This window comes from Ascidiella aspersa, chromosome 3 (genome assembly GCF_963924565.1).
Source record: "Ascidiella aspersa chromosome 3, kaAscAspe10.2, whole genome shotgun sequence".
Taxonomy (NCBI): Eukaryota; Metazoa; Chordata; class Ascidiacea; order Phlebobranchia; family Ascidiidae; genus Ascidiella; species Ascidiella aspersa.
In genome coordinates, this window is record NC_139449.1 from 28,410,733 (window position 1) to 28,424,390 (window position 13,658).

The following is a 13,658-nucleotide window of genomic DNA, read 5'->3' on the forward strand; positions in this document are numbered from 1 at the left end:
ATATATCAACAAAACTTCGAAACAAAAAACGGCCCCTTCAAAACGCAATTTTCCCAACCCTAGATGTTGAAATATATTGATTGGCTCCAACAATAATACATTTAGAAAAAATAGCTTTTATGGCTGTCTTAGACAAACAGGTTCCCGACCCCTGAGATAGTGGAACTGATAAAATATTGTGACGCAAGTAGTTAGGATTGCAGGTCAAGGATTATAAACGATTGACAATTTAATAATAAGATCATATTTGCATCCTGCGCATGTCATTAATTACACGACCGATACACAGTTCGTAATCCCGTAGAAACCGCACAAAGCATATTAATAAAGATGTTTAAATCTTTGACATACCCTTTGCTTTGGTCTTGGAATTAATAAGAGCTTCTAAACCCTGGCCAGCATTGTTGCTTGCCCGTACAGTGACAAAGTATCTGGTGGACGGTTCTGTAAATAAAATGCAATGTATTGAATTAAAAATTGTTGCCTATATTAAGTCGTTTTTAATTTTACCGAGGGGTAGCATACATAACAAACCCCGGTTAACAATACCCAATATACGTTATTGCCATGAACAACCCTGCAGTGTAAAAGTCCAGTGTCCACAGTTAATGTAACTGACCAGCTGAACTAGGCCTAATCGAAACGCAGAAAGCTTAAATAAACAGCATCAGCAAAGACATCTATCTAAGCTGTGTGACCAAAGCAATTTATTGGCCGGCAAAGGGCCACGGGGGACTCTACAAACAGCACCCGGCATCTAACTAATGCTCTATTGACCAACAGTGAGAAGGCAGAGCCGGGCCTTTGATCTGATTTCACATGAATACAGGTCACCGGCTGACTTTGATTTCGAGTGTTTGGTGGGCAGACTTTGTATAAGGGCATCGACCCGGTTTGCAAACTAAAAAAGGCGCCCGGAGCCCGACGACAAACACCAAACAGTCGCACGGCAAACTACGACACAAAAGCGTGCAACGCGTCGCAGTCTCTCGGCGTCCATCCGCGCCACCGCCACAGAAAGGATGGCGGCGACAGGACACTTGTTTGAGCGCGACAAATACATAAAACGTCAAGTGCACATAATGCACGAACGTCGGCGCTGTGGTCGGCTGATAAATGCGACGAGCGAACCGGGTATAGCTACCATGCATCACATTATGACCGGCTTATTGTGACACTTCTCAGACAAAGGCCAATGCTGTTTGCTCATGACTCCCTGGCACCAGATAATGCTAAGTAAACAGGCGCTATCCGCTTACAATGGCAATAAACAGTCCGGAGTTTTTATTTCGTATCGTAAATTGTGCCATTTCGCATCAACAGCAAAGTCGTTTTACGGCGTTTTTACGAGTTGCAAATTTATGCTTATTTCGCTGGTTTCGTGTTCACGGGAGTCACTCACTATTAAGAGAAAAGCACGTTCTGAAATAAATGTAATGACTGTTTGCAGAAAACAAACCACTTTCAACATTCACAAGATTTATTATGGGAGACGTATCTCCCTACCCCACCCCGTAAATCAAACTTTTAATCCACGAGATTTCATTAAACATAATTTTCTCCAAAATTAAATTCGTCTTACTCAAGTTTTCTATGTTGTAGTAGAGTTGCTTGCTGTTTACAGTGTCCGTGTGTTCCTTGGGAGCGCGCTCGCCCCAGCCAATCTCGTACGAACGCACAAATATGTCACCCTCTGGGGGTTCCCACAGGACAGTAATGGAGGTTGAGAAACGCTGGGGTTCCAAAAGTTGGGGCTTCGCTGGTGCCCTTGTTTCTAAAATAACAAGTAAAGGTCAAAACACAAAACCAAAAGTAAGCCAACTGGATTTTCTAGAAACGAACTATTAGTTATTATAACACCAAGTGAGGTAATGTGCGACTATAAAGCGTATATATTTTTAAATGTGGCCCATGAACAACAAATTAACAACTAGACGGGGGTGCGGTTGTTCTATATTTTGTCAGGGGGTATATTTTCAGGGCTTAGTGTTTATTTTCAATTTTTACTTTATTTTAATTTTTTTTTTTTTAATTTTTTTTTTAATATTTTGTATTGTGTACTTTATATTATATATTTTGTTTTTCATTTTCCTTAACTTGTTTCTGCAAGCAAAAACAGATATGGGCCGAAAACTTCGCCACTTAAAATATGCCTTTGATGCGAAAGTGGTTCAAATATGGCGTAGAATTTGGGGAATAATCGAAACATATATTTGATAAATAGAATTTACTTATATAATGCATATGGCTATTTTATTAAATTTTGACCAGTTTACGTGTTTGAAAATCAAATATTATCATTCTCTTAAAGACTAAAAATGGTTTAACGCCTATGGTTTGCTATACTTTTGCAAACTTTCACTAGGTAATTTTTTACCATAGCTTGGTCCGAGCAATCACTGTTAAAACAGGCTTTAAATCTGTAGTTTTAAACAATATGAAACACACTATTATGTGCCTAATACGCAAACTATTAAATCGAAAGTTTTGCTAGTTGTTTAGGCCTGATATTGGTATGTTGGTTGGAGCAACATGCACAACAGGTGCTAACAGAGAGGCGTACACTGCCTTAAGATTTCGCATTTAAATTTGTGGCGGTAAATACACCCTATTGACAATTGATTATTAGGCGAAGCTTATCGCAAAGTAATTGGTCGCCCCAAAAAATGCTGACGCCGCATTTAAAGCAAGCATTATAAATGAGTCGCCGATATTCTGCTTTGAACATCTCTACTCGCAATGCTTCCCTCCGTTAATTGTACGGTGGGTGAAACTTTATTCACGGCCTTACCTCTTTGTGTATTACCGCAACAATACGATGAAATACGATTTGGAGAATATTGGAAAAATCGTATTTGGAGAATATTTGCTATTTGCACCTGTATAGTATGTTACTCCAATCCAACATATCAACACACAATTTTAAGTTGTGTAGGCCTGGTGTTGATATGTTGGATTAGAGTTGCCACCAGATTTCGCATTTAAATTTGCGGCGCCTTTGATGCGAAAGGGGTTCAAATATGGCGTAGAATTTGGGGAATGATCGAAACATATATTTGATAAATAGAATTTACTTGGATAATCCATATGGCTATTTTATTAAATTTTGACCAGCTTACGTGTTTGAAAATCAAATATTATCATTCTCTTAAAGACTAAAAATGGTTTAACGCCTATGGTTTGCTATACTTTTGCAAACTTTCACTAGGTAATTTTTTACCATAGCTTGGTCCGAGCAATCACTGTTAAAACAGGCTTTAAATCTGTCGTTTCAAACAATATGAAAAACACTATTATGTGCCTAATACGCAAACTATTAAATCGAAAGTTTTGCTAGATATGTTTAGGCCTGATGTTGGTATGCTGGTTGGAGCAAGATGCACGACAGGTGCTAACAGAGAGGCGTAGACTGCCTCAAGATTTCGCATTTAAATTTGCGGCGGTAAATACACCCTATTTGACACTTAGGCGAAGCTTATCGCGAAGTAATTGGTCGCCCCAAAAAATGCTGACGCCGCATTTAAAGCAAGCATTATAAATGTGTCGCCGATATTCTGCCTTGAACATCCCTACTCGAAATGCTTCCCTCCGTTAATTGTACGGTGGGTGAAACTTTATTCACGGCCTTACCTCTTTGTGTATTACCGCGACAATACGATGAAATACGATTTGGAGAATATTGGAAACATCGTATTTGGAGAATATTTGCTATTTGTACCTGTTCTGTATGTTACTCCAATCCAACATATCTACACACAATTATAAGTTGTGTATAATAATATAATAACTTATGGCTTTGAAGCGAAGGGGGTTCAAATATGGCGTAGATTTTGGCAAATGATCGAAACATACATTTGATCAATAAAAATTTACGTAGATAATGCTTACGGCCATGTTATTACATTTTGGTCAGCTAGCATGTTTAAAAAGTCAATATTTTCATTCTCTCTAAATGATTTAACGTCTATGGTTTGCTATACTTTTTCCAACTTTTACTGTGTAAATTTTTACCATGCCTTGGTCTGAGCAATCACTGTTGAAACAGAGTTTATATCTGTAGTTTTTAGCAATATGCAAACACGTTTATGTGCCTAATAAGCCACGTTTTATATTGAAAGTTTTGCCAATTTAAATCCAATAAACGCAAGATTTATTTATTTATGACGCCATGTTATGACGTAGCTTTGTAACGTCGTCGTTAAGAATGCGTTAAACTTAAGCTTTTTGTTGTTGCGGCCCTTGTATAATTATATTTGCTTAGACCTGGTGTTGATATGTTTGAATGGTGCAACAATTACAACATGTGCTAACAGAGATGTGTACACTGCCTGTAGGATTCGCATTTAAATTTGCGGTGGTAAAATATTTTGTGTTGTAAGAGCAATAGGTTTTTTTACTTAGAGAGGCCTCTTTATGAAAGGCAAGTCGCATGTGCATAGTTTTACTAGGCAAGCCACTTCCAACACAAATGTTGCACGCGCGGGACAATAGGGCGCAGCAGGGATGCCAGCAGCCGCCTCGTCGCGACGCGAGCTGGACAAAGCAAGCGAATATGAACGAATTCTGTATGAAAGTTTTTCTGCTGCTAGATGGCTGTCGTTAGCTACGAAGTGCTAAAACGCACTATTTCAGGTTTTTACCCCCCAAGCAAAGGCCCCTGGGAGTGCAGCCTCATAAACTTTTACAAAGCACCTACATACCACTCTACGCCATGTCTGAAAATTTGAAGGTTCTACGATGTCTACTTTTTCTATAAAGCTTCGGACAAAAGTCGGTCTGAAACAAACCATAGGAAACCATAGGAAACCATAGGAAACCAAAAAAGAACTAGACGGGGGTGCGGTTGTTCTATATTTTGTCAGGGGGTATATTTTCAGGGCTTAGTGTTTATTTTCAATTTTTACTTTATTTTAATTTTTTTTTTTTTAATTTTTTTTTTAATATTTTGTATTGTGTACTTTATATTATATATTTTGTTTTTCATTTTCCTTAACTTGTTTCTGCAAGCAAAAACAGATATGGGCCGAAAACTTCGCCACTTAAAATATGCCTTTGATGCGAAAGTGGTTCAAATATGGCGTAGAATTTGGGGAATAATCGAAACATATATTTGATAAATAGAATTTACTTATATAATGCATATGGCTATTTTATTAAATTTTGACCAGTTTACGTGTTTGAAAATCAAATATTATCATTCTCTTAAAGACTAAAAATGGTTTAACGCCTATGGTTTGCTATACTTTTGCAAACTTTCACTAGGTAATTTTTTACCATAGCTTGGTCCGAGCAATCACTGTTAAAACAGGCTTTAAATCTGTAGTTTTAAACAATATGAAACACACTATTATGTGCCTAATACGCAAACTATTAAATCGAAAGTTTTGCTAGTTGTTTAGGCCTGATATTGGTATGTTGGTTGGAGCAACATGCACAACAGGTGCTAACAGAGAGGCGTACACTGCCTTAAGATTTCGCATTTAAATTTGTGGCGGTAAATACACCCTATTGACAATTGATTATTAGGCGAAGCTTATCGCAAAGTAATTGGTCGCCCCAAAAAATGCTGACGCCGCATTTAAAGCAAGCATTATAAATGAGTCGCCGATATTCTGCTTTGAACATCTCTACTCGCAATGCTTCCCTCCGTTAATTGTACGGTGGGTGAAACTTTATTCACGGCCTTACCTCTTTGTGTATTACCGCAACAATACGATGAAATACGATTTGGAGAATATTGGAAAAATCGTATTTGGAGAATATTTGCTATTTGCACCTGTATAGTATGTTACTCCAATCCAACATATCAACACACAATTTTAAGTTGTGTAGGCCTGGTGTTGATATGTTGGATTAGAGTTGCCACCAGATTTCGCATTTAAATTTGCGGCGCCTTTGATGCGAAAGGGGTTCAAATATGGCGTAGAATTTGGGGAATGATCGAAACATATATTTGATAAATAGAATTTACTTGGATAATGCATATGGCTATTTTATTAAATTTTGACCAGCTTACGTGTTTGAAAATCAAATATTATCATTCTCTTAAAGACTAAAAATGGTTTAACGCCTATGGTTTGCTATACTTTTGCAAACTTTCACTAGGTAATTTTTTACCATAGCTTGGTCCGAGCAATCACTGTTAAAACAGGCTTTAAATCTGTCGTTTCAAACAATATGAAAAACACTATTATGTGCCTAATACGCAAACTATTAAATCGAAAGTTTTGCTAGATATGTTTAGGCCTGATGTTGGTATGCTGGTTGGAGCAAGATGCACGACAGGTGCTAACAGAGAGGCGTAGACTGCCTCAAGATTTCGCATTTAAATTTGCGGCGGTAAATACACCCTATTTGACACTTAGGCGAAGCTTATCGCGAAGTAATTGGTCGCCCCAAAAAATGCTGACGCCGCATTTAAAGCAAGCATTATAAATGTGTCGCCGATATTCTGCCTTGAACATCCCTACTCGAAATGCTTCCCTCCGTTAATTGTACGGTGGGTGAAACTTTATTCACGGCCTTACCTCTTTGTGTATTACCGCGACAATACGATAAAATACGATTTGGAGAATATTGGAAACATCGTATTTGGAGAATATTTGCTATTTGTACCTGTTCTGTATGTTACTCCAATCCAACATATCTACACACAATTATAAGTTGTGTATAATAATATAATAACTTATGGCTTTGAAGCGAAGGGGGTTCAAATATGGCGTAGATTTTGGCAAATGATCGAAACATACATTTGATCAATAAAAATTTACGTAGATAATGCTTACGGCCATGTTATTACATTTTGGTCAGCTAGCATGTTTAAAAAGTCAATATTTTCATTCTCTCTAAATGATTTAACGTCTATGGTTTGCTATACTTTTTCCAACTTTTACTGTGTAAATTTTTACCATGCCTTGGTCTGAGCAATCACTGTTGAAACAGAGTTTATATCTGTAGTTTTTAGCAATATGCAAACACGTTTATGTGCCTAATAAGCCACGTTTTATATTGAAAGTTTTGCCAATTTAAATCCAATAAACGCAAGATTTATTTATTTATGACGCCATGTTATGACGTAGCTTTGTAACGTCGTCGTTAAGAATGCGTTAAACTTAAGCTTTTTGTTGTTGCGGCCCTTGTATAATTATATTTGCTTAGACCTGGTGTTGATATGTTTGAATGGTGCAACAATTACAACATGTGCTAACAGAGATGTGTACACTGCCTGTAGGATTCGCATTTAAATTTGCGGTGGTAAAATATTTTGTGTTGTAAGAGCAATAGGTTTTTTTACTTAGAGAGGCCTCTTTATGAAAGGCAAGTCGCATGTGCATAGTTTTACTAGGCAAGCCACTTCCAACACAAATGTTGCACGCGCGGGACAATAGGGCGCAGCAGGGATGCCAGCAGCCGCCTCGTCGCGACGCGAGCTGGACAAAGCAAGCGAATATGAACGAATTCTGTATGAAAGTTTTTCTGCTGCTAGATGGCTGTCGTTAGCTACAAAGTGCTAAAACGCACTATTTCAGGTTTTTACCCCCCAAGCAAAGGCCCCTGGGAGTGCAGCCTCATAAACTTTTACAAAGCACCTACATACCACTCTACGCCATGTCTGAAAATTTGAAGGTTCTACGATGTCTACTTTTTCTATAAAGCTTCGGACAAAAGTCGGTCTGAAACAAACCATAGGAAACCATAGGAAACCATAGGAAACCAAAAAAGAATAACGGCAAAAACAAGATATGTCCCGAAAATAAATTTTCGGCCCATATAATAACGGCAAAAACAAGATATGTCCCGAAAATAAATTTTCGGCCCATATAATTCCTAGGGCACAAACACATATTAACAGTAATAACATTCGTTACCAATAAAAGTTGCTTTTATCTTTACAACGCAAGACACGTGGTGATCTAACATTAAACAAAAACAGAATACAGAATACTTGACACAGAAACTAGCAAAATTACGGAGCTAATTAAAAAAGTTGACCTGAAGTGTGTGTTCGGGTGGGGCTCATTTCCTTTGGCCAATGTACTTCATGCCCTGGGCTATTTGTTACGGTAAAAGCTAATGGCAAGTCACATAATCGGGGCCGCTAAAAGGTCTTTTGTCTAACCGGCGACCGCGGTCAATTAAGCGACGGGGGGGGGGGGGCTCTGGTCTCGATTCAATGCAGGTCTAGTGTTACCCAAAACCGGGGCACTTTTAATGGCTTTTGTTAACTGCGTGAACGAAAAACAGTGGATTTCAAAGGCAGGGCAGAACAAAAAAGTGGATAAGCGTTTATCAGGTAAGTCAACACGAGCGTTATCTTTGGTAAACATGCTGTCCTGTAGTGTTTGCACGAAAAGTCTATCACTGGGCACATGGTTCACTTTTGCCAATGAACTGTGCCAAAAGCACAACTTGTTTGTGACAGGGTTTTCACCAAAAGAACATGTATTATTGAATAATATCGTTGTGGAAGTTATATGGGATTGAGTGCTTTAACTTATAATTATCAATAAATATACATTTAAAGAAAAAAATCTTCAAAAAGTCCTAATTTAATTAGGTTACTTACAAACATATTCCTAACTTTGACATTAATATAAACCACAAACAATTTATAAACCAAGATAAAACAAATAATATTTTAGCAATATTTATACAAAAATATATAGTATAAAAAAGGAGGGTGGCTCACCTGGGATCCATCTTTTAGGTGTAGTAAATGTTAATTTTTTTGATGAAGGCCCAACTCCAAACTCATTGACAACTTGTATCTTGATGGTGTAGTCTGTGTTTTTCTTTAAGCCTTTACAAAATAACATTTCTTATATCTTAGAAAACTTTTCACAACCATAAAATGGACAGTTTTGCTAGTAGGTATATACGAAGCACAAATACAAAACAAGCAGTTTGCTATGAAGATGTCAAAATAGTTAAAAATAGTATCAAACAATTCTTGACATATCCTACTTGATAAATGGGCAGCACAAACAGACACAAAATAAGAGTTCGGACTACACTATTAGTTGTGAAGTAAATTAAGGCAGACAGTATTATCTTACCTTTCAGCATGAACTGGTTGGCATCTGCAGGTGCATTTTCTGTAAATCCCTTCGAATTGCGAGGCTTGTACTTGATTTTGTAACCCCTCAAGTTTCCGTTAATTGATGGAAGTGGGGGAGCGCTCCATCGAACCTGGACCCGGTCGACCCCTTCGCTGTTGATGCTCACATTCATCGGAGGCTGATCGGGAACTGAAGTAAATGACAAACAATTAAAGGGCATGACGAACTGAAAATTTTCTTCAGAATAACTGCCTAAATTCAAATATTGAAACACAACTAGTTGCGCACAAAGCAATTCAAATCCAAATAAGCAACAAACACAAATTAACTAATTTTTTAAGTTTTTTTTATTTTAGTCTTTTTTTAAGGCCTGACTAAGAATGCAAATATTGAAACACAACTGGTTGTACAATGTACATCAATTAATTCAAATCAACTAACTAAGAAATTTAGGTTTTTTTTTTTATTTTGGTCTATTTTTAAGGCCTGACTAAGAATGCAAATATTAAAACACAACTGGTTGTCCAATGTTCATCAATCAATTTAAATTAAAATAAGCAACAAACACTAATCATCAATAAGTAAGTTTTTTTACTTTGGTCCATTTTAAAAGGCCTGAATCGGAAACAAATCCTTCATTAAAAGCTTTTTTAAGAACTTTTGAGAGTAAAATGCAAATAGAAGCCTAAAAAAACTTTTGAGTCCAGGTGACATTAAATTGAATTGCATAAAAACACTAAAATGAACTGAATTCAAAATCCTTACCATCGCCCATTGTCTTGAGCCTGATGAGTGGGCTATAGAGGCCGACCTGACCTTGCCGGCTTACCGGGGCAACTTTTATTCCGTACATTGTGAACTTGAGAAGCCCGCTAATGGTATTTGAAGTGTGGGTGAAATTCCGTTCCTGGTGGGAAAACAAAGTTTTATTACTGCTTGATAGAAAACAGGTAAAAATCAGATAAAAACAGAAAATGGTTCTTAAAATAAACACTTTTGGCTTTTGTGGAGAATAGATTAAATATAGAACAGGTTTACTTCAAGATAAATGAAAATTCAGAGTGAGGTCTTAAGGACTTAAATATTGAATTAAAAAAAAAAACTTGGATAATAAGGTGATGGAATTTTAGAATGAATGCAAAACACACCATGTAACTTGTGGGGCTGTTATCCATGTCCTGGATGTGGACAAGGTAAGAGTGCGGCAATTTTTCAGTTGACGGTGGATCCCATGAAACAAAAATCTCAGTTGAACTTGGTGAAGAGGCACCAAAATTTGTAATACGACCTGCAAAGAACATATTACTTAGAGTTTTTCAGAAAAAGAGTTTTCTTGTTTATTTGAGATTTTTTTCAGAAATCATGTTTTAACTAGAAAGAGAAACGGCCCTTTCCAATCAATCCAGTATACAACTTAAAAACAGACGTTGTATTGTTACCACACATATACAGTGTTTAGAGCACTTCTTCGGCACAGACCACATGGACACTGGACAGGCAAGAATTTTTCGTGTTGTTACAACGGCTTGGAAATGGTTAGACATGTAAACATTTTGGCGAATGAAAGATACTTGTTCAACATGATTGCATGTTTTGTACAAAACAGCCAGCCCAAGAGTGTGCATCTGCTTTTGAGTGGATAATTATGGATCATTGGCAGAGGTGGGCAGATGACTCGCCTGAGCGAGTTTTGTCGGCTACAGCGCCGTAACATGACACTTGCACTCAAGTAAGGCTGGGGACTTAGCCCCTAATTTGCTGTCTTGTCCGGGAGCTGTGTTGTTACAAGGAATCGCACTTAAAAGGCTGGTGCTGTAAATCTTAGTGTGAAAAAGTGGAAAACCGCAAACACAGTGACAGATGGCAAAATGACAAGCCCAAGCGCCCTCGGACAATTTCTGGAATCGCTTTTAGGGCCCCCACCACTTTTTTAAACAAACATGTCAACGTTTGATTCAGTGGTTTGCAGAAAATGAACTATTTTCGCTTTAGAGCCATTGTGGTGTAAAAATAGTAAAGTTTGACTGAAAATTTTTGTTTCCAGGAAAGTATTTTATAGGGAATGGCAATCTGGTTATTTAACAACAACACTGCCTAGATCAACAACAACACCGTTTTGGGAATATTATTAAGCTTTAAATTAAAACATAGATTCAGTACCATTAGCCTATTCAGACCAAGCGCGAATAAAGTTTAAAAATTTTACATCAAAGGTATACTGATATAATTTTATTGACAACTAAAGTCCAAACTTCTGATTACAAAGTTTTGCTATTAGGCAAGAAATCAGCTTACCAGCAGAATTTTCAAGCATTGGCATGACAAAATGCAATTCTGGCAAAGGCTTGTCATTAAAGCGACGAGTTGGCATTACGGTGAGCACCATTTCATGGCCCGGCAACAAGTCATTTATTCTTAGCAGTTGTTCTGAAGTTGGGATGGTGCGATTTCTGTTTTCGAAAAAAAAAATACATTAAATGTCACCTAATTATATGTTAGCTATACACACATAATTAATTTAAACACTATGACAGTATTACCTGTACACATAACAGACCACTTATTGGTATTACAAAATTTTACACCATATCACTTACTTTAGTGTAATTTTGTCTGTAATCTTTACTCTATAATCAACAGGCGGCAACACCAGAGTACTATGTCTTGTCCAGCTCACCAGCACCGAACTTAAAAAAAAATATTGAATAAATAATACAAACTAAAAATTTTAGTTATAGTTAATCACTATATAGCTCTAAAATATACTATTATCAGGGTTTTAAAACTATATGCCCAAAGTTAGCTATAATTTGATGAACCACACTAATAATATTGTTTTAAAAAACTGATTTTTCAAAAAATAAAAATAAAATCATTTTCAAACAGCATAAAATTAAAGTAAAAAAATCATGCATTTAAAATAAGTTGTAGCACAAACTACCTTGGGGTCAAATCTCGCAGGGACAACTGGTAAGCGTTCTTTAGGGAAGGCATGAGATCCTCCATGAGCGAGTGGTCTTTCGAGGGCCTCGCTTTAATAGCTAATAAAAAATGCAGATTACGGGTTGTGCCAACATGTCTGCCGCCACAGATTGGCGAAAGCACACACAGCAAGGGCCAGGCAAAACAATCAAAACACTGGACAGTGCCAGGCCAATTTTAATCTCTGTTTGCACAACATGCCAACTGGTCAAACCAATTTCTGCTTTTCCATATGAGCCTTGGGGAAGTAGCTTGTTGATAGAACGATTCTGATAACAGTGATAGCAGGTAATTATTTGCTTGACTTGGACAATTAGGTGTATGTCTTTAGCTTAGGGTTGTATCTTGTACAGGCAGCTTATTTGTTTGCCGCTACAATCTCTCTTGACCAAGGGAGAACAAAATTGTTTCCGGTGACAAACAAAGAACTAAACAGTGAGGGCATTGTATCTTATAAATTACAGCAATGTATTACCCATATAAACTGTGGCTAAAAAAGTTAAACACAAGTTGACCCAAGCATTATATGATTTTAGCTTGGTGATTGTTTTGGTTCTTAAATTAATGTTTAACAAAATAACAATTTTGACTGCTGCCTGAAAACATGCTACAACCAAATTCACAGGACAAGATATAAATCTGGCTGACTTCAAAAAAAGAGGCAGGTAATTGCCTGGCATAGGCCACAACTTACCTGGGGTAGGAGTATAGACTTTAAGGCGCTGGGCAATAACGACCGCACCTTCCGAGTTGGTGGCTACACAGTGATAGACGCCTGCGTCCTTGGGAGAAACTGCATTCAAGACCAATTCGTTTTCCTGAAATGAAGGATTATAATATATTGAGATGCCTAAATAGATTTCGCTTATAATGTTTACAGGACGCAATTATCAAAATGTGCGAATAATTTGGAATTTTTTTTACACTTGGTGTTTCTTCTTGTGTTATATATATATATATATATATTTAAATTGTTTTTGTGCTTTTAATTGAAGAAAAATAATTATAAAAAAAATTCTTCTTTTGGGGTAAAGTTTTAAAGCATATGGTGGAGGTTTACAACTAAGAGCTTTTGACTAACAAAGAAAAACTTCAAAGCCTTCACAAAAACACTTGACACAGTTTCTGGATGGTCATAAAACAATGTAGTACTACCCTACTTTTCCCCCATGTGATTGTATCTTAAATTTGCTTTAAGTTGGTTTAATTCCACACAAGTAATCAAAAAAAGTTTAAAAAAGATAGAATTTTATGTCATAATCCTAATATACAATATGTATTGAATGAAATTAAAAGTTGATCAAATATTTTTTTTTACATTTAGTAAACAAAAATATATATACAAATTAAGATTCCTAAGCAAAAACATATTAAATTCTGGTCGCCTCCGAGCGTACTCACGCCAATGGAAATCGTTTTCGATGGCTGCACAAGTCTGCCGCGTCGATACCACATAGTTGCCGGTGTGGGAAAGGCTGATACATTGCAATTTAACCTTGCGGTTTGGCCTGCGGTTGTGAGGCTGGTGCAGGGAGGCTGTGCCGTGATTAATGGGGGAACTGCAAACAAAAACACTGTTGATACATAATCAAAAATCATACAACTTTTAAAAAATGT

The 13,658-nt window shown here is 36.9% G+C and overlaps 1 protein-coding gene across 1 annotated transcript in view; it reads right to left on the reverse strand.

Moving 5' to 3' along the window:
- LOC146161350 (neogenin-like) overlaps positions 1-13,658 on the reverse strand; it is a 35,701-nt gene that overhangs the window by 18,050 nt on the left and 3,993 nt on the right. Inside the window, exons 6-16 of the mRNA XM_083384014.1 lie at positions 13,443-13,600; positions 12,736-12,859; positions 12,001-12,100; positions 11,657-11,746; positions 11,355-11,509; positions 10,208-10,347; positions 9,825-9,966; positions 9,057-9,248; positions 8,690-8,800; positions 1,583-1,774; positions 352-444 (exon numbers count right to left, since the gene is read on the reverse strand). Of these exons, the coding sequence (XP_083240140.1) occupies positions 352-444; positions 1,583-1,774; positions 8,690-8,800; positions 9,057-9,248; positions 9,825-9,966; positions 10,208-10,347; positions 11,355-11,509; positions 11,657-11,746; positions 12,001-12,100; positions 12,736-12,859; positions 13,443-13,600 (1,497 nt within the window). The remainder of the gene's footprint in view (positions 1-351; positions 445-1,582; positions 1,775-8,689; positions 8,801-9,056; positions 9,249-9,824; positions 9,967-10,207; positions 10,348-11,354; positions 11,510-11,656; positions 11,747-12,000; positions 12,101-12,735; positions 12,860-13,442; positions 13,601-13,658) is intronic.